The sequence below is a fragment of the Puma concolor genome, chromosome B1 (assembly GCF_028749965.1).
Source record: "Puma concolor isolate L17-30 chromosome B1, mPumCon1.1.hap2, whole genome shotgun sequence".
Classification (NCBI taxonomy): domain Eukaryota; kingdom Metazoa; phylum Chordata; class Mammalia; order Carnivora; family Felidae; genus Puma; species Puma concolor.
In genome coordinates this window covers 195587390-195611597 of record NC_141670.1, presented here as the reverse complement: position 1 = coordinate 195611597, position 24208 = coordinate 195587390, and the positions used below count along the sequence as shown (strand labels likewise).

Here is a 24208-nt window from a genome sequence, read left to right as displayed (position 1 = left end):
TGGGTGCCATGGAGAAACCTGGAGTCCTGGTGATAAACTCTTTTTTGACTCCTTCAACTAACAGGTTTCTGTTACCTGGAATGGAGGGAACTCCCATTCACTAGAACAACCTGCCGGATCTCAGATGCACTCTTCCCTCCTCCTGTGCCTCCTGCTCACCCAGCTCCAATCGGGCACGCACCAAATCCCAGGCTCAAATCAGATTAGCCCAGAATGCTGTTAGAAACAGGTCAACCGGCCTAAAGTCTCATTTAAAAATACACCAAAACAGAGCAGAGAATAATTTTAGAGACTTTCTATAAAAATAAAAGCAGAGAATGCTTTTTTTTCCCCACTTGCTCCAATAGAATAGCTCTGATCTGGGTCATGATTTATGCCAAATTCATCACAGACACATGAAACTGAAAAGGCACTAGTCAGCATCCACAGCAGATGATCTTCTGCAGCACACGCTTTTAGTGTGTAAAAATTACCATTTTTTATAGTGACCCGCAGACACTTTTAAAGCACTTTGGTAAAGTAAAAGGGAAATAAATTACCCACAAGGTAGGCTGTGGAATAGAGGAGAAATAACTACTCCTGGAGACAGGGGTTTCTCAATCTGCCAGAGGATGGTTGTGTACCTTGAATATATCATCTCCTGACTCAAGCTTTCCAATCTCTAACGGTGGGTATAATAGAAATAGAAATAGAAAAAAAAATAGAAATAGAAATAGAAATAGAAATAGAATAGAATAGAATAGAATAGAATAGAATAGAAATAGGACCACCAGTTACCACCATCATCTACCTCCCAAAGTTGCTGGGAGAGTCAAATGAGCTAACACTTAGCAAAGTACGCCTTACAGCAGATACTGGGGACAGCAGGGAAGAACAAAGAAACAAAAACGGATGTGAGTGTTTTTGTGGAGGAGTAAAGACCACTCAGTAGACAAGCACTGCACCCAAGCCCTGCCTTCTAGACCCCATTCTGCTACTGTGGGGCTTTACCAGGAGACACAACCCGCTAAACTTCAAAAGTAATGGAACTAATTCTTACAAGGCAACTCCATGGAGAATATTCCTGATAGAGCAGCAGCAAGGACATTTTAATGATCCCTCCTGGAGACATCCTTTTCCCACGTCCCTTTTCGACACCAATCTTGGCATTAAATTTGGTCAATTCTTCCTCTCAAATAATATTAATAGCAGCTACACTGAGGATTTGTGTCTATGCCTTTCAGCCACAGTTTTAAACATAGGCTTTACATACGGCCTCACAGACAAAGCTATAAAGCAAGGTATGATTACAGTCATAATACGTCTATGACAACAGAGGTTCTAAACATTAACTTGGCCAAGTCATTCGGTAGGTAATAGGCAAGAGTATGTTTGAACCAAAGTCCTTTGAAATGAAATCCATGAAATGGATCCTGCCTCTGTTTTCCCCATTACCTTTGCCTTGTGCTAAGTTAGTCCATTATTACCTCCTTCTGGACCTCTACCTCCCTAATACGTCTCCTACCAGCCACTATCAGATTCTTTTCCCAAAACTCAATTCCCCTTCCACCCTGGCTCACAACCCCTAGCAGGTATATAACAGAAAGCAGGGGCTCTCAATAAATGCTTGCCAAATGAGTGAAACCTTTGCTCATGCTGATTTAGGTTCCTTTTCTCTACAAAACTCCCCAGCCTGCCAGTCAGGGTCCTCTAGCTCTGGCTCTCTGACCTTCGCAGACTTATTCCATGAATACCCACCTCATGGGTCCCCCATGAACCACTATCTCCGCCACTCCCTGGGCATGCTATTCCCCATGGCTAGAACACCCTTCCCTCAGCTCCCCCTGGTCATCCTGCCATTGACACCCTTTCTAAGTTGAATGAATGGACAAGTGACTCCTCCCAAATGTAAGCCATCACTCTCTTCTGAGTGAGTTCAAGCCCAAGACTCAGTATCCTTCTTGAAGCTTCAGACCAGGGCAGGTATTTATGAAGTACCCACACCAGGTTTTTGGGCATATTCTGTTGTGGCATATGGCAGTTACCTGTATTTCTGGTCTGCCCAGGAAGTTAAGTAGGCCTTTGTCTCAAGTCCCAGCTAAACAAGACCTTCCATCTTGTATTTATAAGGCTACAACCCAGGCTTTGCTTTAGAGAGTTACAAATGCAAAATGTGGTATGCTGTTTTGCTCGGACACAGGAGGTAAAGTGGAAAACTTCCCAGTCCAATGGCATGAAAAAAGGGACCCCAGGCTGGAAGGTCCTCCTTTCTCTCCCACTCCTGCACTGGACCCCGACTCTGAATCTAAATCACTCTATTCTTGGGTGCCTGGGTGGCTCAGTTGGTTAAGCGTCTGACTTCGACTCAGGTCATGATCTCACGGTTTGTGAGTTCGAACCCCACGTCAGGCTCTATGCTGACAGCTCAGAGTCTGGAGCCTGCTTCAAATTCTGTGTCTCCCTCTCTCTCTGCCCTTCCTCTGCTGGTGCTCTCTCTCTCAAAAATAAATATTAAAAAAATTTTTTTAAATAAATAAAAAATAAATCACTCTACTCTTCCGAATGAAAGAGTATACCTAGGGGATAATTTTTTCTGCGAGGATGTTATTTTATAGAAGACCTGTCCTGAAGTCATCTGTTTCGGTTAATGCCTTGCATTAGTTAAGCTACTAAATAGGATTCCTTTTCTCTCTCTATCTCTCTCTCTTTCTCCCACTGTTGTTGTTTTATATCTTCAATTATGAAGACACCTGCCTAAGATCTGGTGCTCATGCAATGCGCTGGCCCCAGCAGGAAAAAATGTGTCTCGTATTTTTCCTTTATGTGACAAAGCACCTAATGGACACTTTGAGACCATTATGAAATCTAGTAACTAGATGAAAAAATTTAAATAATGAGGTGGTGGGAAAAAACCAACACTCCATGATGTCACCTGTGAAATTCAATATAATATTCTTTAAGGAACCTAATGAGTTTTGTTTTGTTTTGTTTTGTTTTGGTTTGGTTTGTTTTTTGAAAGGGGCACTGCTGGTCTGCTCTGATCTCCTGTTGAGACTTTTGGGAATTTCTTCTTCCAAAGTAATAAGTATTGATGAAGGTCAAGGGACAAGCAAGGCTAACACCCTCAGATTACAGCAGGATTTAAATTCTTCAGACGCCTCCTTCCAGAGTAATAATGATGCTGGAGTTCAAAATCTTAGAATGCATTGGAAGCAAAATGCCATTTGACCTGATTGTTTGAATGAAGACTTTAAAAAATATGGCTTTCCCTTGTAAACTAAGTGCGAGGAAGCTGCGCTATGAAATCTAGAGGAAGCAAAATAAAGCAACATATGGAAAGAGATTATAGGATTAACTAATTACATGATATGCCTTAATAACACATGGATGCTTCACAATCTTTTTGAAGATGTCACTATAAATTCATATGAAATAACTGAATTCTATTCCTTTTGCATAAAAAGCAAAGAAGCTAAGACTAAAAACGCTAGTAGGTATTTGTTTATTCAATAATATTTACACCAACGCTACAAATAAGTGAAAAGGTATCTACTAAGAATAGTGAACTTGTATCCAATATTAATAAATAAACTGTTTATTTTCTACTTCTGTCTTTTGGATTTCCAGATTTAGTCTCTTAAGCAGGGACATAAATAGTAAGTAGTATTTGTTTAGGATTCTCTTCAATGACGATAGGGCCCAAAGTGATTTGTTTCATTGAATTAAAACTTAAACTAACAAAAAATTAAGAACTACACTTCGAACTGTTTCAGTTGCTTAATCTAAGATAAATAAATGAAAATTTTTTCTTTTTTTTATTTTAAAGAATTTTAGTGTTTGTATTTATCTTTGAGAGAGCGAGCGAGCATGAGCGGGGGAGGGGCAGAGAGAGAGGGAGACACAGAATCCGAAGCAGGCTCCAGGCTCCGAGCTGTCAGCACAGAGCCCGACGCGGGGCTGGAACTTGTGAACTGAGAGATCATGACCTGACCTGAAGTCGGATGCTTAACCAACTGAGCCACCCAGGTGCCCCAATCCAAAACAATTCCAATATAAATGGGTCTTAATGAAAATCTACCAATGCCCATAATACAAACAAGTGTTAAAGTCCACTAAATACATTCTCTTTCCCTCTCACCCTCTCTCCATCTTTCTGTCTCTGTCTCTCTCTCACACACACACACACACACACACACACACACACACACACACAATTCTCTTATGAACAACAGCTAACCAGTTAAGGAAGATGATAATGATTACCACAAATTTTTAATTTGTATATTGTGGTAATAATAGTGTTCAAATCTTCTTAGTTTAAAAAACAAGCCTAGAAGAGATCTAATATTAAGTCAGTAAGTATTTAGACTGCCAAACCCTAAGAGCACATACTTCCCACAGACCATTTAAATCTTCATAATCTCATTCCTGAAAACACATACCCGCAGATTTCTGAGTACAGGGAGTAGGACAAACACAGCGGTCCTCGCGAAGTGTGAGGCACCATGCCATCAAGGCTCCAACAAGGAGCCATCCCTCCTTTCCTCACACGTAAGGTCTTGGAACTGAAGCAAACAGTCACTCAGGCAAACACACTGGGTCAGGCCTGTCTTTGTCCTAAGCAATGCGAAATTGCACTTTGTGGTGGGTGGAGGAGAGGCCAATTTGTAAGTGCAGGTCTAGCCACCAGAGGTAATTATTAACTTATTTGATGTCAAAGAATTTGCATTTTTACCCTCATTTTTACCTGCAGTTTGCACTTGAGAGTAAGTCATTGCTCTAACCAGGAAGGGAAAAAAAAAAAAAAAAAAAAGAGGGAGGGAAGAAAGATCAAGACTTGGAAAACCAACTTAGCAACACAGTTTGATTTCATTTCTTATAATCACATTCCTGACAGTCTATTTAAGCTGGTGCAAGTTTTCTTAACTTCTGTCTCAATACTTTCTGCTCCTGTGCAGTCCAATCACTTTGAATCTCATGCTTTAAAATGCTGAGTATATTACACACTTACTATATCGTTATTAACAAACAATATCGTGTGCGCACACGGCAGCGTGTCTGGGGACAAGTCCTCTCTGTTCTATGCAACGGGCACTCACCTTCGGGGAAATCATTGGGCTGCACCACGCGGAGGAAGATGTGCACGATTTGAAAGAGACCGCCAATGGGCCCAGCTTTGTAGGAGTCTTTGGTCTCATAGTTCGTGGCAGGCAATTCCAATTCCGAGACCTCCGTACCCTCTGTAGATGACCGTGATCCCAGGGAGAGGGTATTCCTGCAGAGCTCCAGCAGCAGCAGCAGGAAGCCGAGGAGGAGGGCCATCGCTAGCAAGGTCCCCCACGCATGAGGTGGAGCTGGTGGCCTCCTGTCTCAGAGGTTCTGGAAGCCTTGGGTGAGACAGGAGCCTGCGTTCCTTTTCCTGCGCGGAGAGCCCGGGGTGTGAGGAGTCCTCCCTTTCCTGGCTGGGCTGGCATGCAGTGAACCGCGTCCAAGGGCCTTCTGTGGGTGTGGGTCTGGCTCCGTGGCTCAAGGCACCATCCCTGGTGGGAGAGAAGGGCAGCAGTGACTTGGCATGCAGCCTGCCCGCCCCAGGACCTTCCCTGCAAAGCTTTAGAGCCAGCACTCCGCCTAATCCGCTGTGTGGGAGGCAAACACAGAGCCTGCTTAGAACTGCTGGGGCAAGAAAGCCAGAAGGTCCCTCCCCAGGGGCCAGACGCAGAACACAGACCTTTTATGGGTTCAAGAAACACCCTATGGTGTAGAGAAGGCTTAGAAACCGACACTTACCGGCCACTTACTATGTTCTGGACAATGTTCTACATGCTGTGCTGGCTGGACCCCATTTACAGATAAGGAAACAACCACAGAGAGGACTTCCCGGGGACTTGCCCAAGGTGACGGCTGTTTTAACGGTGGGGCCACGGTTCAAAACCAGGACATTGCCTTGAAAGCCCAAGCTCTGAGCAGGACACCAGGACACCTTTCCTAAAGAGCCCTGTGTCTCAGGGGTCCAGAGCCCTCCTGCCATAGACTGCTTTTCTCCAGGCTGCTGTTGCTGTCCGTACCTCTGGAGATTCATTTTCTCTGCCTTTTATTCTACTCATTTGCTCACTGACCTTATTTCAGGCATCCCCCTCTCCACTTCACCCTCAACCCAAACTAGAAGGCCTCAAGGGCAGGAACCAAACTCTCTAAGGCTGGATGACACTGGAATCTATCTTTCTAACACGTCCACTGGGTAATCGTGATGGAAACTTCTGCCGCCAAGTCACTACCTGGAAATTGGGGGTCCCAGTGATGAGAGACAGGGTACCCGCCCCAAGGGTCGGAGGGAGAAATGAACAGGAATTCTAGAAGCAGCTACCAAGCCAGTGTCTAGTGAGGGCACGAGACCTAGAAGGTCTCCAAAGTGGACCCTGTCCCTTTGTGTTTCTGTCCCCAACCGTGAACGGGGGACAGGGCACAGAGTCAGACGCAGTAAGTGCTGCACGATATAAATCAAAATGATGGTGTGGCTGGTGCCACTGCGAGGAACTAGGAGCACCAGAACAGAACCTACCAGAAGACCTGGGATGCTGTGCTCGTACTCTCTGAACTGGGGTCAGGAACGCCCTGATTGCGTACCATTTTGTACATTAGATACATGCTCAGTAACTTTCAGAGTAAGGGCAGGGTGCTCCTGAAACACCGTGAGAGGGTGGAAGGGGGGTCCAGACAGTGACGCGTTGCACAAGGGGCCGGAGGCCCCACTGCCTGCATTCCCCCAAGTCAAAGAAAGCTCCAAACAAAGGTGGGATTTCAGGAACTATCTGAGTGTTCCTGAAAGATGTTAATTCGAATTTAATCCCCTGGATGTTGCCTCATCTTCTAAGCCCCGTTCCACTCAAGTTACTTCTGCACAGAGCTCCCAACAGAATGACCCCGAACACTCTCTCTATCTAATCACGGGCTGCTCAGCCCCTCTGGCTCCCGGCACCAACCGGGTTAACCCCGTATGGGCTTCCGCGTCCACGCTCCATCGCACCCACGGGTACACCAGGACCCTGGTGACTTTGCACTGGCCCTTCCAGGCCTGGCTGCTGCAGGCGCCCCGTCCTCGGCGCTGCAGGCTCTAGCCTTTCACTGGTCCTGACTGGAAGCCACCCGCGTGTACGCTCAAACACGGGCCTGTTCTGCGCCACCTTCCCATCGTCTCCAGAGAGGACAGATGAGAAAGACACGAAGCAAGCTGGCCTCTGAAGGTCACTCTGGGCGGGTCTCCGGGGCCACCCCGCGCGGGAGAGAGAGGGGAGAGGAGACGGTGTGTGTTATTCAGGCTGGCCGCCGTCCTTTAGACCAGCGGGCAGGCATGCACACACACACACACACACACACACACACACTACACAAAACATCCACATAACACACACTAACACACAGATACACCACACACTGATACACTACACATTCACACACCACACACAAGCCTACCACACACACTAACACGCTCCATACATGCCCGAAACTTACATACACACAGCACACACACTCACCACACGCCCATCTTATCTTGTTTGCAGCTGAGGGAGGGGCAGGGAGCACAGCAGCTGGAAGGATTAGAGGCTCAGCGGGTAAGAAAAGCTGACTTCCTGGTGAGGCCACCACCGGGCCTCAGCCAGGGAAGGAGAGAGACGGCAGGAGGCCTGAGGGAGAGCTTGGAAGAAACAGTCTCAACCTTCCTCCTGAAAAAGTGGGGGAAGGCAAATCGCACATGAGAGGCGGCCCCACTCACTGCTGCGAGGCTGGAAGCACCAATCAAGCCAGCCAGGACCGCAGCTACCGTCCAGATTTCTTCACCCTTTGCTCCAAAGTGTCGTGCCATCCCCCTTAAGTGTGGGCTGAATGTGAGGAAAATACTAAAATCTCACGACTTAGGAAACCCCAGATAATTAATAAAAGTCAAGGCGAAAGGCATCTCGGCGGGGACCTCACCTGTTAAGCTCAGGGGGCAGCCAGGGCATCTCAGGGCAGCTCCTGGAACTGCCCGAACACACGGAGGCCAGCTCTCCCGGCCCCAGAGCAGCATCCCCATATAATGGGGTATTTATATAAAATGCTAATTATTGGGCACAGTGTCAGCAGCCATATCCAGGGCCTTGTGATGGCATCTGTGGCCACACACAGCAAGTGCATTAATCTGCACTTCTAACACTCTTCCCGGTGACTGATTCTCAGCACAACTGAAGTTTGAGAACCAGCACTGTTCCCGCGCGCTTCCTCACCTAACTCATGCCAGTTGGCAATGACGTCTTCCCCAAATGCCCTTCTTCTATTGCATTGAGCTGATCCATCCCAGCTGCTGTGTGGGGCCCCTGATTTACTCGTCTCTGTACCTCGGAGTCGGGCACACAGTAGGCACTCAGTAAGGATTGCTGAAATCCAGTGGTGAGGGGTAGAGGGAGAACTGACATGACACGGTCATTTTTACCTATTTCAAAATTGTATCAAGTGTTTATCAGTGGTCCCAAAGCCTCTGGAAGGGAGGTGTCGGGGTGTTTGTCGCTATTCCCACAATATATGCAGCAGATTGTCTCCTTGCTGGATTCACCCATCGCACAGCAACTGGTCTACCATCCTGGGGCAGTGCCTTCTGCTGGGACCCTCAACTTTGCAAGCCTTGGAAACTGTTCCCTCGGGGGCTACCTCCTCACACGGGCACTGGACCAATCAAGAAGTCGAATTCACCATTTTTCTGATTTATGGGGTGCAGATTCCTGGTGTCCATTGCAAATCCACTGAGTTCAAACTGGAAAGGGGGCCCAAGAATGTGAAGTTGGAGCAAATATTTCACATGATTGTGAGCTTGGAGCCCGGAGGATGGAACTTCCACAAAGACTGTTTGAAAAACAAATATGGTGACCATCCACCTTCATTTCTTCTTCTTTTGATGGAGTTTCCTTCAAAAGGAGCTTTGTAGTAGGAACTGGTCATCTGGGATTTGGGGGAGGGATGAGCTGCTCAACTTCAGACTCCGCCTTTGTGAGTCCTGTGGGCAACAACCCTGGGTTTCATGGTGAGGTCAGTGGAGGTGCCCAAATTGTGCCCTGGGGGGTGCCTCAGACTCACCAAGCAGATGCTTACTCCTGGGCTTGTGCCTGGAGCGCACACTCACGCAGGGGCAGTTTCTAATTCATTCTAGACACGATGGCACAGTGTCAGCAGCCATATCCAGGGCCTTGTGGTGGCATCCGTGGCCACACAGCAATCAGGGGTCCTGTTGTATGTCCCGCATGAGCTCCTGAGCCCGGCTAGCCAGCCTCCTTGTCACTTCTCTAAGCTACCCAGTCCTCAGTCCCATTTCTGCTAAAATTACCGAGAGTGGGCTTCCGTCACTTGCAACAAAGCATCCTGCCCCTTAACATATCTGAGGTAGCTCTTGGTCCCCTGCAAAACCTTCATATTTTAAATGGTACCAATAAAATAATATTTGGTTTAAAGCCTTATTATTTTGATACACTTGCCCTTTGATACACTTGTTTGCTTCACGGTGCTGGGAATGCACAGAAATAGTCCACGGCAGAAATCATAAAGAAGTTCATTTAAAAAAAATTATGGGGCATATCAAGAAAACAAAACAAAACTAAAGGTCATTGCTGAAGTGACAACAGGCCTCACTTGAGACAGGGCAGGAGTCTCTAGTTCCCCTCACTAACCTTGCCATGAGAAGTTGCTTACCTTCTCAGTGCTTTGCTTTGCTCATCTGTAAAGTGGGGTTTTGAATGGTGTTGGAGGGTGAGACCCCGAATGCACACAGCTGCTAGTCAATGAAAGGTCTCTACTGCCATTGCCAGGATCAATCCCACAAACCCCACCGCGGCCCGGGGCTCACCCTGATTGACAGGACAGCTCCGAGGATACTCTCAAAAGAGTGAGAAAGTCTTTGAGCCACAAAAACGGCTCCATTTCGCAAGGTTCAACCTGACATGTAAAAGCAGATGCCTGAGTCTCCAGTGGGGCGTTCAAGGACCCCAATCATTCACCTGCGTGTCTTCACAAAGGTCAGCCGCAGCCCACAGGCGGCCTGGAAAGCCTCTCGGGATCCGGGAGCCCGGGCGGGAGAAGGGTCAGCGAGCCGCCTGGGGCTAAGGCTCAACCTGTTGCTGCAGGAAGCCTGGGGCGCCGGCCCCCCCCCAGTCTAGCTCTCCAACCCACCGCCAGGCCGGGCCCCCTCCTGCCCTCTCTTCCTCCGCCGCAGGAGGCTCTCCCGGGCTGCGGGACACAAAAGAATGGGCTGCAGGGCTGGCGCGGGAAGCGAGGAGACTCAAGGAATCCGCCGCCGCTTGGGGGAGGGGGTTGCCGGAGTAACTTGGCTGCCGGAGCGCGTCCGCGCGGGTTCCCCGCCGCCGCCCCGGGGAGGCTGCATCGGGGTCGCCTGGGAGGAAGGGGACCGGGGCGGTGTGCCACCCCATCGGATCCCCTCCCTCTCGGCGCGGGCTTTCGGGGAAACTGACCTCGGGCCCCGCCTCTCCCGCACCTCGAAGCTCCTTCCTCTGTCCACGCTTCCCTTTGTTGTCCCAGCCGGCGCCGTACTGGCGAGGTGCGCCCGGAGCACGCAGCACCCAGTGCTCCACGCGGCAAACGCCGTAGGTGCCCGAGCTGTGCACCCAAGTGGGCAGGGGGCTGCGTCAAGCCAGCGGTGCGTGCGCTCTCCCATGGGCGCGGGGAGACGGCCTCTCATTGCTCCCCCAGGGTCCCCCTCTTGCTGCGGTCCTTTGCACCGCGTACTCCCATTTGGAAAAGCCAGAGGGAGGTGACCCCTTTCCATCCCCAGCAGGGAAGGCTCCGTGCCCCGCGACCTCCTGGCCACCCCCAGCACTCCACTCGCCGCAGAACAGTTCCCCAACTCCCTGACGAGCCTCCCCTCGGTCCTCCGCAGTCTCTGAGAGCTAGCCCCCCGGCCTCGGGGGTCGCGGTCCCGCTGGCTTGTGCCCTGGAACCTGGCGCGCCGCAGCCGCCGGCTCCCCTCCAGGGGATGGAAAGAAGACCCACCACACAGCCACCCGGCAAAGTTTGCGCGCGTCCGCCCTCTGCCCGGAACTCCCGCTGGCCCCGGCGCCCGAACCACCTCGCCCACTTTGCAGCCCCCTGGCTTCCCGGCCGCTCTCGGGGGGGGGGGGGGGGGTCCTAATACCTGCCGCCGGGCCAGCGGTAAGAGGAGGGCGCACAGCGAGCCTCTCCGGTCCCGATTTCCTGCCCCCAGCCTTCTGGCCGGGGGTGCGCTCGGGCCCCCACCGTCTCCGCAGACGCCTCCCGGGCTCCGGGATGAGGACGCCGCTACTCACCGTGCGCCGGGTCCTGCTCCCGTTTCGGCCCCAGCGCCGCCCGCCCTCCCCCCTGCGGCGGGGCTCGCCCGACTCCGGCTCATGAATGATTTATGAGCCGCTTGGGGGACCACCGGGACGGCTTCCGGAGTGGCCGCCCGGCTGCCCCGCGCGCGGGTCAGTCCCCGGGACGCGGCGCGCCGGGAAAGGCGCCGGCCCTGGAGGCGCGCGAGCGAGGCCCGCGGGGTCCGCGGGGACCTGTTGCGGCCTCCCCCTGCTCTCGGGCGGGCACTCGCGGATGGAGCCTCGGGAATGGCAGTGCTATCTCGAGCGTACTCACCCCCCCAGCGGGAGAGCTGAGCTGGCGGCCCGGTTCCCGGTCCGGGACCGGCTCGGGATTTTAAAGGTAGCTAACTAAGCCTGGGGTTCTGGACGCGCCCCGGACTGGGTCGGCAGGGCGGCTTCGCCGCGACGCCCCGAGGCACCCACCGGCCCAGGACTGCGTGCATTTCCTGAGGCGGGAGTCCTGCTCGGCCGCGCACGCCCCTCGCACAGTACCCACGCCCCCTTCACCTGGGCCGAGCCTCCGGGTGGAATGCAGCCACCCCGCGGAAAACTCCTCCCCTCTCTGGCCCCAGCTCGGTGGGCCTCGGTTGACCCCGCCCCCAGCTTTAGATATTCGATTGCCGACCCCCAACAGACCTCTTTTCTAATTTACCCAAACAAAACCCAACCCAAATCGTTTGGTGCGGTAGTCTGTACGGATCACAAAGCCTGGAAAACCCGCCTAAAGCTGTCCTTGCTCTCGTGTACGCATCTAGGCATCTGCTGTAGCACGAAGCAGGATGTAATTGCTCTTTTCAGATGCGGGGCGGAGAGTCCCCTGACATCCCCTCGTCCCCGAGCTGCAGCGGGTGGAAACCGGCCCTCGGCACTCCCTCCCGCCCCTAACTGCTCTCACCAACGGGCACCTCACGCCTCACTCACCACTTCCTGTCTCGAAATGAGATACCCTTGTAGGAAAGGTAAGATTTAGGGAAGACTAGCACCATCGGGATGCTACCGGATAGTACCCGGTAGGCGTTTAATGTTTGCGATACGGATGGAGGGAAGAATGGACAGGAACATTCCCAACGTAGCTCGCCCTTACCCCAGGATCTAGCATAAAACCGCTGCTGGAAGGAGCATTGTTTGTTTGATTTAAAGTTTAAACTGATCTTGAATGTGCATATTTCTAGGACGACAAGTGCTAGTTCAGGGCATTTCTGAAAATGACACTACAGGCATAGCCCGTTTAGGCGGTAGTTTAAGTCTTCTGATCAGGCCTGAGGTTTTCTCTCTGAAGCTCCTACTGGTCAGAGGCCTCTGCCTCAACACCTCCAGAGGCCTCCCAACACCTCTGCTCAAAGGCAGCCCTCGCAGGGCTGGGCCCAGAGGGGAGTCCTCCCTTCCTGCCAGCAGCCAGCTCTGACTTGCCTAAAACCTTGACCCTGTCCCTTTTTATCACTGTGACTTTGGCTGCTTATTCTCCCCAAGCCTCAGTTTCCTTGCCTGCAAAATAAAGACAATTATGCCTCATAGGGCTCATGTTTATTCCTACCAATAATAGTAAAAATAACAATGACGACAGTAGTAGAAGTGAGTAGAAGTGAGCACTAACACCTAATGAATGTTGCCTCTGAACAAGGCACTAGGCCAGGTGCTTCAAGTGCATTATTTTGTATAATCTCAGTGACAAAGACAGCCTATTATCTCCATCTTAAGGCTAAACACAGGTTCAGTAATTTGCCCGAGGTCACAGAGGTACTAAGCGAAGCGCTGAATTTAAACCCAGATCTGGCTTCCAGAGCCCATCATTGCCCTAACCGCAGTATACCAGAAGATAACATAAAACCCTCTGACCGGTGCTCCCCTGATTGACAATGTGGCATGGCATTCTAGCACCTCATTGAAATGGTTGGCCATCTGTCTTCCTGTAGGCACTGAATGCTTCAACTGTTTGTATCCATTTTCCTACACTCTCCCCCCACCCCCCAGCACCTACTCTATGTGGACCATTGTAGGGGTTCAATAATTTAATGAATATGTAATAAACATAGAACACAATATTAAGATCGGTTCTGAGCAGCCTTAGGCAGATAGTAATGCAGGACTTAATGATTTGTTCTGTTCAATTCAGCTTGGAGTCCTAATGCTAGTCTTCTAATCTCGAATTAGAAATTCTAGCACAACTGAATTTCTCTGGCTGGGAGAGGTAATATTATTCGCATTTTTCCACCCAGTCATTAGGTGCAAAAATTAGGCCTTCCTTTCTGAAATCGCCCCTCATTTTTCCTGCCCAAATGAAATCAAAACATGAGGCATCGTGGCAGCTGGAGAGAGCCAGGAGATTCATTCAGGTTCTGTCACTCACTGCCAATGTCGTCCCTGGGAAGTCATGTAACCGCCCTGGGCTTCACATTCCTCATCTGTCCAATAGCTTTGCTCAGTGACCATATAAGGCTCGAGGCTGCCATTTGGGACCCTGGAGATCGGAGATCGGGGACATTTTCATCAGCACAGGAAGGTCTAATGGATGGCATTGGTTTAAATAGTGAACCGTAATAAAGCAAAAATGACAACAGGATGGGATAAGAAACTTAAGTTTCAGTGGAAATGATCAGGGTTCTGTGGCATTAGAAATGAAGTGTTGACATTAATTACTGTGAGAGTATACAACGCTTGGCCATTCAACATTCCTCAATCTTTGACAAGCCATTCCTTACAAAAGACTTTGGATAGCCTTCTCTGAATCACCCAAGACTGAAATAAAATAGGTTAGTGAGTATATTATTCTAATTATTCTAATTAATACTAATAATCAGTATAATGTTCTAATTAATTATTCTAATTAATTATTCTAATTAATTCTGATTAATAATTATTCTAATTATTCTAATTCTATAAATAACTATGTCCCTCCCCAATAATGTGTTTGTATGACCAACAAACATGACAGTGTATGACCCTTTAGGAAAACAAGTTTGTGTCATTTCAACATCTGCTGCCCTGTCTTAAGACTGAAATTTGTGTAAGAGACGGCTAAGGAGAGAGGGAGAAGTTGACCGGGGGCAGGAGGTGGGAGTTGTGGGGAGAGAGAAGGAGAGAAACTGACTGTTCCAAATAGAAATGCCACTCGTTTTCAAAGGAATGGCTTCGTGCAAGCCAGAGTTCTCCCATAAACGTTTTACCTCATACTTTCCTGTTCGTTCATCTTGCTTTTTCTCCCCTTGCCTCTGGGCTTAGAAACCAAAAATAGCATTGCTGATGTTTAATAACCCAAAGCCAAAAAAAACATTCTTCTTGAACCTCAAGAACCTTCAGGTAAGATTTGTAACTCATTCATCAAGCCCATTGTGTACGAATTCAAAGGCAGAGGAAGAAAACTTCACCCCAGTTTGGACAAAGAGGAGGAAAGACAGAGCAAGGGCCAGAACAGGGCCAAGACCAGTGTCTCAGCGCTTGGATGCTGAACTTGGGAATTTGGAAAACCCCATCCCATTCACTGGGGGCCAGCGTGGGGTGGTTTTACATTTTATGTGCTGAATCTGTCTTCCAGTAACGGTTTCAAATAAATGCTTCATCTCTAGGGCTGGCTTTCATCTGTGCCGACATCGTTTTTAACGCACACTAACTCAGACAGGGCTTCATAATTTGCCTTTCGTCACCATATGGGAATAAACGAGCGGCACAGGGCAGAGAATTACAAAGCGTTAGGATACTTGATCTCATTTTCTCAAGGAGGGCGAGGTGCCTTCGTCTCAATGCTTGGACTGAGATTGAGGAAGGGGGTAGGCAAGAAAGTTCCGCAACTTCTGGTTCTATAGTTGTCAGTTTTTATCATATCCCCTAAAAGGCTCACCCAGGGACGTGTAATTCATACAACAGTAAAAGTGACCTCTACACTAAGAAGTGTTTTACCCCTCTGGGAGTAATTGCTACTATTACTTCCTTCTAAGAATTGGCACTTCCCCGCCCATCATATGAAAGCATTCCTTAAGGCATTTGTTAGTCACTCATTCAGTAATTTTTATGCAGCACCTACCATATAGGTCAGGAGCTAGAGATTCCACTTCCTTTGATCCAGAACATTCTTGGGGGAAAAAAAATAATAAAACTTTTATCAAATGCTATCTCTCCTCTTATTTACCCCTTGTATATTTCCCTCATTGGGAGACTTTTATTCATTTATTTTTAAATGTTTATTTATTTTTGACAGAGGGAGAGAGACAGAGCATGAGCAGGGGAGGGGCAGAGAGAGAGGGAGACACAGAATCCGAAGTAGGCTCCAGGCTCTGAGCTGTCAGCACAGAGCCCGACGTGGGGCTCGAACTCACAGACCGCGAGATCATGACCTGAGCCGAAGTCGGACACTCAACTGACTGAGCCACCCAGGCACCCCACTTTTTTTTTTTTAATTCATTGTGAGGCTTTTAAAACATCATTCTCCTTTGCTTCATACTTTATCTGCCACTTGAGCTGTAATCAGGTATTTATTTTAAGCACAATAAACTGTCTGCTCATTAAAACACTCATTTTTGCCAGAGTAACTAAAATGTTATAGCCCCACCCACCTTAATGCCTTGAAGGCATGAAGCCAAGTGAAATAAGTCAGAGAAGAGAAAAAACAAATACTGTATGATCTCACTTATATATGGAATCTAATAAAACCAATTCATAGAAATGGAGATCAGATTTGTGGTGGCCAGGGGCAGAGAGGTTGGGGAGTGGGGGAAAGGGGGAAGATGGTCAAAAGGCACCACCTTTCGTTTATGAGATAAATTAGTTCTGGGGATGTAATGTACAGCATGGAGACTATACTCAACAATACTGTTTTGTATATTTGAAAGTTGCCAAGTGACTACATCTTAAAAGTTCTCATCACAAGGAAAAAGAATTTTCTCAGTAAAACTGGAAAACAAAATAAAATAAAAACTATGAAATACAGTATAAAATATTATAGCTCTGGGGCGCCTGCATGGCTCAGTCGATTAAGCATCCAACTCTTGATTTCAGTTCAGATCATGATCTCATGGTTCATGAGTTTGCGTCCTGCTTGGGAACCTCTCCCTCCCTCCCTCCCTCGCTCTCTCTCTATCTCTCTCTCTCTCTCTCTCGGCATTCCTGATTGCCTATATAAATGTCTGCCTGTGCATGCATGCTCTCTCTCTCTCTCTACATATAAATAAGTAAACTTAAAAAAAATTATAGTTCCATCCAGCTACCTTCTCCACGGAGTGAAGAAGGACAGCTATTTTTTGTGATGTAGTGTAGTGGAGAACTTATGGGATGTGGTGTTTGAACAGATACGGGAATGAGTCCTTGCTCTGCTCTTTCATTCATTCACTCATTCATCCATTCATTCATTCGCTCATACATCGCTTATCCATGCATTCAATGGATATTGACTCAGCCCCTTCTGGGGGCCAGACTGAGCAAGATATGGCAGAGAATAAAACAAAAGGGTAAGCCCTTGCCCTCCCAGAGCTCACTCCCTTAGAGACAACATGAAACATGGAAGCCACCAAATCAATAAGCATGTTCACTGCATACCCTTGAATAAGTTACTTAACCTCTGTGAACCTCAGTGTCCTTACGTACAAAATAGAGGGGTTTGCAAAGATTAAGTGAGCTGACATATGTAACATCCTTGGCACAGAGTAGGCAATAAATGGTAGTTATTATATCTGCTCTTTTTTGAGAGAGAGAGAGAGAGAGAGAGAGAGTGAGAGAGAATTCTTGAACAGGAGAGAGGGACAGAGGGAGAAAGAAAGAGAGAATCTTAAGCAGGCCCTATGCTCAGCACGGAGCCTGGAACAGGACTCGATCCCACCAGCTGCGAGATCATGACCTGACTGAGCCACCCAGGCGCCCTTCTATGCGCTCTTTCTATTTCTTTGTCAAACTCTCTCTCTCGCCCCTACCCCCCTTTGCATTTCCAATTTCATAGCTTAGGAGAGTGAGGCTGTGGGATACACAAGCTAAATGTTCACCCCACAGATACTCACCTATTTCACCCCAAAGATTGGCAAGGATTCACACCAGAAAAAAATATGTTGAGGACTTATTCCAATCTCTGCCCTGCAGAAGAAGTTGTCCAACACGTGGAAATGGGCAACGCAGATGACTGGCATTTTGTCGGTGTGGCGAGGGGCATGATCTAAGGGACGTTCAGGGAACTTGCGGCTTCTATAGAGGTGTATACCTTTATTTGGATTTCTATGGACTGGGTCATATTACAAATCTGTAAGCATCTAGTGACATGTTTTGCAACTACTGGAAAATATTCATTTCAGTGTTGCTGATTGCCTGTGTAAATGTCTGCTCTTCAACGTGTCCTCGGAACCGGTCATAACATCTTACTAGTCCCCTCAGTAATTACTGAGTTGAGTAAAATCTTTGATATGCGTCCACTATACATTTACATGACAATCATGCTTTTAATTCCTCGAAAGTTACAATTTAGAAGCCCCAATGGAACTTATGGTCTGTAGCAACTGGCAAATTTTAACAATAATTAATTCTGTAAATTAAAATTTGAATATATGCTGGAAAGGTGAAACTCTAAATCTTTGCATAGGTTCTAATATTGTAACAGCCTCTTCAGTGGGACAGAGATGCTGTAAGGGCCACACTAAAGTTCCTGCCAACTTCTCTCCCAAAGCCTCCCTACAGCCAACTCATTTAGAGCAGCCTTTGACCCAACACTCCAAGAAACTGCTAGGGACAAAGGGAAAGATTTCAAAAAAATTTCAATAAACTCTGACGGCTGAGAACACAGAATAATTTGTTTTTTTAATTAATAGGTTTAAGGAGGGGAGAGGGAGAAAGAGAGAGAGAGAGAGAGAGAGAGAGGATCCCAAGAAGGCTCCATGCTGTCAGCGTAGAGCCCGAAGTGGGGCTTGATCCCATGAACTGTGAGATCATGACCTGAGTGAAATCAAGAGTTGGACACTTAACTGACTGAGCCACCCAGGTGCCCCAATAGGTTTCAGGTTCTTAAAGATCAAGGAAAGTGGCTGGGAAGCAGTTTCAAATGTTTACAAATGAAGTTCTTTGGTCCATTCTCAGAACTCAAGTGGACACCTCACCCACAGAAGATCAGGGAATGTGGATGAAGGACTGGAGTATGTGCAGGAACCGTGCTTGGAGATGGGATAATCCCTTCCAATGGGTAAAATCTGGGAGAGAATTCCAGAATAATTTTCATTATGGAAGGAGGAAAAATTACAAAGTGAGAAAATTGTTCTAGATGAGGGTTTTTTAACTCCATTCCTCTCAACATTTTGAACTGGCTAATTCTTTGTCACGGTTGGTCCTGGGTGTGCAGGACGTTCGACGGGATGTCTGACTTCTGCCCACCAGGTAAAAGTAACACCCTTCTTCCAGCTGTGACACCCACAAGTATTCAACACCTAGAGTTCGATTTTTTTTTTAAGGCATAGGAAAAAGTATTGAGTTTGGACAGAATTTTATCAGGTACATTAAAGAGGGACTCCTGGTAGCAGATTTGGCAAATGCTAAGGATCTGAGACATAAACGGAAGCGTATTCGGCACCCAGGTCACTTAACCACTCATATTATCTACCTGGCCCTGCAGAACCAGCTCCCGTGTTGACTTCACATCACCTCTACGCCTGCCCTGGAGGAGTTGCAATGTGAGATATTTCAGGAAAGCAGTTTGCCTACTTGTATTCCTCCCGGAGACATTCAGAAATGTCCCATGCTGGGGGCTGGGTACTGGGTGCTTGTTCTGAGTATAACCTAGCTTGGAGAAACTCAACATTTTACTTATAACTTGGAGCAGAGAAGCATCCAAAAAAAGGGAATCAGACTGTAAATGATATTAGCCATGATTTAATGAGAAAGGGCCTGACACATTATAGGGCTTCAATAAATCTTAGGGAAAAATATGAGGAACAGGTGAAACTATTACCCCATCATAAGAAGACAAATAAATATAGTAACTGCAAGACGGTGCTGAAAGGTAGAAAAAGCATATCCAGTGTGTGTACTCGTTGTCACTTATTAACTAAGTACTATCTATCAAGCACTGAGCAAAGTACTTTCCATTCATGCCCTTATCTAATGAACTCTCCTAAGGGGGTATTATTACCCCTATCTTCCCGGGAATCAAGACACACCAACCAAGACTGCATTTTATTGGTTTCATAATAAGAGTAACAGTTACCGTTTATCAAAGTAACGATTACTCTCAATATCTCATTTAATATTTATGATAATCATAGGAAGCAGGTATTGTCCGAGCAAATTAAACAAAAGTCTATTGAACACGATGTGCCAGCATGGTGCTACGTAGCGGGGGCATGAGAGCAGACAGTCCCTGCCCTCATCAAGTGTATAGTATAGGAGAGAAAACAGACATGAACAAATACTTACAGGTGGGATGATTCATTTCAAATTCCCACCTTCCCTCTCCCAGTTGGAAGCTCTTACCACAAAAATACAGATGGCAGCTTTCAGACCTAAGGCCAAAATAAAGACATTTTCTCAGTGAGCTTTAAATAAACATCTAACCTGTGCCGGCCAAGGGACAGGTTGGAATGTAGGAACACAGAGGTGACTTCAACCCCCTCCCAATGAGAAACAATTTGCTTGGACCCGGCTGCCCAAATACTGTAGTTACGTAATTAAACTCCATCACACGGCAAATAACAGTGGTGATAGAAAGATAATATAAAAAGAAGGTGTAAGAGGAACAACAACAAAATCCTGGAATCTGTTGGAATACAACAAAACAACGATGATAAGCCTGGGGAAGCAGGGCCTTGGAAAAAACTGAGCTGGGGTTAGGGGATTTGAGAGCTTAACTGGGACAAAAGACAGAATTACAGACGTGCGGAAAGAAATATCTGCATGGGGGTCATTCTGCAAAGCATTTCAGAAGCCACTTAACGCTGTCTAAAAGTGCTAAGATGCATAAGACCAAAAAGAGGGTTTACTGCTTTTCCAGGCATCTCATTTGAAGAAGTGGGGGCTGGAGGCAACCAGAAAAGTAAAATTAAGCTTGAATCCTAAGGAAAAGTCCCCCGGTAAGGAGACCTAGTGATTCAGGGAACACTAATGAACTTTGGAAGCGTGCACTGAAGTAGAATTTAAGTCAGTAAAATTTCTGAAGCTCAGTAATAGGTATCAGGGGTTCTGTTTCATGCCAGTTTGAAATTTTCCACTATAATAAGGTAAAAAAAAAAAAAAAAAAAGTCAGTGGCTGGAATATTGGGCAATGGGAAGGGGCCCTGGGGCCCGTCTATGAACTTCAGTGAGAATGAGATGGCTGCCGGGGCTGAGTTGAATGTGGGGTGAAAGTGCAGCCAGCAGGCTAGGAGAGAGATCGGTCTCATCTTGGCTACTTTTGACACATTAGTTCTTATGGAGGGAATGTGGCAAATGCCTGGGAAGTTTAATAAATAAGGGGCAGTGACGGATGCAAATTGCTCACGCTTGGTTATGAACCAGGGAGTGACATGGATTCTGGAATAGCGGACCGTGGAATAGACCAGGCTGGGTTTGAGTCTGGCTCTGGCACACTAAGTCCATGTGTTGCCTCGGACGTATCACCTAACTCCCGTGAGCCTTGGTTTACCGCACCTGAAAAGTGGAGTTAACACCGGTAGTACCACTGGGGTTTGAGAGCATTCAAGGAGATCTGCACATCGGAGAGTTCCAAGGAGAGCTGGTCCTTTCGTCCTGACCACTCCACCCCCGATTGTATCTAGGGCAGAACAATGATCCTTCTTTACTCTACCTTGCTTTTTCCCATCCCATGGGTCTGTGGCTGGTTGGATTAACTGGATAAAGTGATATCAAAAAGACACAGGAGCTACAGATCATAGGATGGCTCTGATGCCCCACTCCTAATCCCCACTGCAAGAAGGCAGCTGCTCGCTAAAACCATACTAGAAGGTGTAAGAGGGCCACGCATCCCCACAGCTTTTCACCACCATGGAAAAGAATCCAAATGTGTCCTACTGGCCCTCACCTATGTGTGAAGTAGAACCAGAACACATATCTGAAAGTAAAACCAATTTAGTATTTTTCCCTTTGCCAGAGTTTTCTATCTTAATTAATGGCTCTACGCAATCTCTCGGGAGAAATTCAACCTTAGCCGTATTTAGTATTTGCCATTTGTAGAGTTGTCCAATGCTCAATTTCTTTTCTAGCTGAAACAGACATCCTCCGTGGGGGTAGTAGTGGGCTACAGTCCAACATCTCCCACCACAAAAGCCAAAAGATTTTCCTCCCATTGACCTGTCATGCACCCAAGGCATTGTCTTATCCAGGCCTGGTCAGTTGGCTACTCTTGCCTGTGACTTTGACTCTTGGATGTGTGAGATGGCAAATAGGGCCAATCAGACCAACAGAGGGTAGCAGTGATGGTGGTGCAGGTGGTAGCACGGGCTAACAGCCACATCCTAACCAGGCTGTCCCCACTGTCCTTGGTTCTGATTCTGCTCTCCAGCCTCCTGACAAGGCCAAGAATCACCCAATACATTGCCAGTACATCCCTTCTCTGGCTAAGATTGGCCAGGATTGCTTCCTGCTGATGTCTGATGGATGAATACACCACCTCCACTATCTCCTTCGCCTTCACCTTACTTTCTAACCCACGTCCTTCTCGCCAGTCTCACGGTGGCAGTTGCTAACTCAGCCACTGTGCACGTATGTTGGCAGTCATTCCCTCTGAGCAAATTGTTTAGGCCAGGACTCAGGGGAGGTGAATGTCTCCTAAGGTGCAGGATCAGATCCCATCTTTTCTTAACATACTGATTTTTTTCATCATGGAGTTGGGGCATAGATATTGGAGTTTTAGAAAATATTGCATTAAAATATTATTCATCCTAATTAATGAGCTCTGTGGGCACCTCCTTATATTTTGTGCCAGCCTTTACATGGCTCTATGCAATACTGGTCAAGACCAGAGTTCACCTATACATTTCCCTTCATTCACTAAAAAAATTCTTTAGGGTTCTGCTCTGCACCCCATTATACTAGGCTGTACGTGTGCAGAGATGATTAACACCAAATCCAGCCCTCAAAAATGTCACCATCTTGTGGGGCAAACAAATACAGGGCACTCTGAATTCTAGGTGGCCCGACAGAGGGAGAGGATGAGGTAAATATGGGCATAAAGATAGCAGTGAATACTGAGTTCAGCCCTGAGTGGGTCAGGAAAAGTTTCTGACCATGGGCTCTGGTGCTTAAGCTAATCCTTTGGAATGAGATGTTCATCAGGTGGAGAATAAGGAAGACATTCTGAGCAGAAGAGTAACCTACCCAGCTGTGTTCAGACTCAGCCAATGATATCGTGAGGCTGGATTGTAATGTGCCTGGAACATAGTGTTGGAGAAAATGAATAAGGAGAGATAAATCTAGAGCAGGAGAATGGAAGGGGTCAGATTGCCATACCAAGGGATTTGGACCATGTGAAGGCAATGGGGGGAGCCATGTGAGGTTGTAAAGTAGAGGGGTAATGGTGTTATGTTAGTTTCAGGAAGGTGAGCCCGGAAGGAGGACTGGGGAGGAGAAAACTGTGCGGCGTGCCGACAGATGAGCCTGGCAGGAGACTGCCTGGGTTGGGGGGTGCTCAGGGACTGGTTCGTGAGAGCCTCAGTGTCCTATTAAGGAGTCCAGCCTTTTCCTATAAGTTGAAGGGCTCTGGCCTTTGGAAGAATCCATTAGATCTAACATCTTGTGCTGCCTTTCTCCTTCCAAGTGCTGATTAAAAAAAAAAGTGCAATTATTATGTGTAGCAAATATCTGCAGGCCTCAACATCTTGGGTCTACACAATAAACTTTCATTTACACTTAGGTCACAGTTAGAAACTCCATGCCCTGCCCCACTTCCTCCCCTCCCCAAGCAGGAAATTAGATGCAGGGAAGAGGCTCCAGGACACCTCTTCCATCGCCCTCCAGGGCTCCAGCTTCCTGCTTCTCAAGGTGAAGCCTGAGACAGCCAGTGCGGAGCCCAGCCCAGGAAGGTGGCCTTGGAAGGCCAATGTCCTTCAGATGCCGCATCAAGGCCTGCTGTCCCTTCCTCTGTTACACATCACCGAAGTTATAGGTTTCCATGACCTGTAAGCTCTGTAAGCTTTGTTCACTCAAATATCCCATGAGCCTAAAACTGTGCCTGGCACAGAGTAGGAGCTCAATAAATATGCCTCTATTGAAAGTGTTTAGTATAAGCACCCTAACCTGGCTTCAGATGGGCTTTGCTACATGCTGGCTGAGTCCCTTTAGACTAATCATTTCACCTCTCCAACCTAAGCGTCCTCATTGGAAATTGGCCTGCCAGTGCTTAGACATTTCCTCCAGGTATTTTAAAAATAAAGGTATTTTTAAAAATAAAAATATTGTAAACTAATACATACACAAAGAAAATTCAATATAGAGAGTGCTTGGCACCTAACAGGTGCTAAATTCCTTTCCTTCTTCCTTCTCTTTCCTTTCCCCTTCCACCCTTTCTCCTACAAATATTTATTGAGTGTCTTCTATATGTGCCAGGCATTGCCCCAAAGACATGGCAGGAACCACGACAGAAAAGGGTCAAAGGTTACTGTCTAGTTTCTGAGATACACAGAAAAATCTGTACACAAATCAACCAAGTGGACCATTTCAGACGGTCTTAAGAACTACGGAGAAAGTCATACTGAATGAAGTAATTGACTACGGAGGTGAGGGGGCAGTTTTTCTGAAGCCATGTCCAGATTTTAATTTGGGTAGAAATTTCTTTTGCCCCGGGCTTACGGACCAAAGCTACATGCTAACTGGGGTCAAGAGCTGGGAGTTCTGGACCTGATGGTCTGTCGGACTTAGAGAAGTACCTAGTGCTGGGGGCCCTCTGTTTCCTCATCCAGGTGCAGAGTCTCTGA

The 24208-nt window shown here is 47.5% G+C and overlaps 1 protein-coding gene across 12 annotated transcripts in view; it reads right to left on the bottom strand.

The window, feature by feature from the left end:
• Positions 1-24208, bottom strand: part of PROM1 (prominin 1) — a 137885-nt gene that overhangs the window by 101907 nt on the left and 11770 nt on the right. For 9 of the 12 annotated variants that reach the window (XR_015250568.1, XR_015250567.1, XM_086705393.1 and 6 more), the window contains exons 1-2: positions 11620-11762; positions 5079-5519 (exon numbers count right to left, since the gene is read on the bottom strand). Coding sequence is in view for 10 of the 12 variants with exons in the window: in XM_086705393.1 (XP_086561519.1) it covers positions 5079-5301 (223 nt within the window). In the remaining 2 variants the exon portion in view is untranslated. Of the gene's footprint in view, positions 1-5078; positions 5520-11149; positions 11276-11300; positions 11320-11619; positions 11763-24208 lie in introns of those variants that run through there. The other 3 variants (XM_086705392.1, XM_086705391.1, XM_086705390.1) reach the window with 3 other exon arrangements.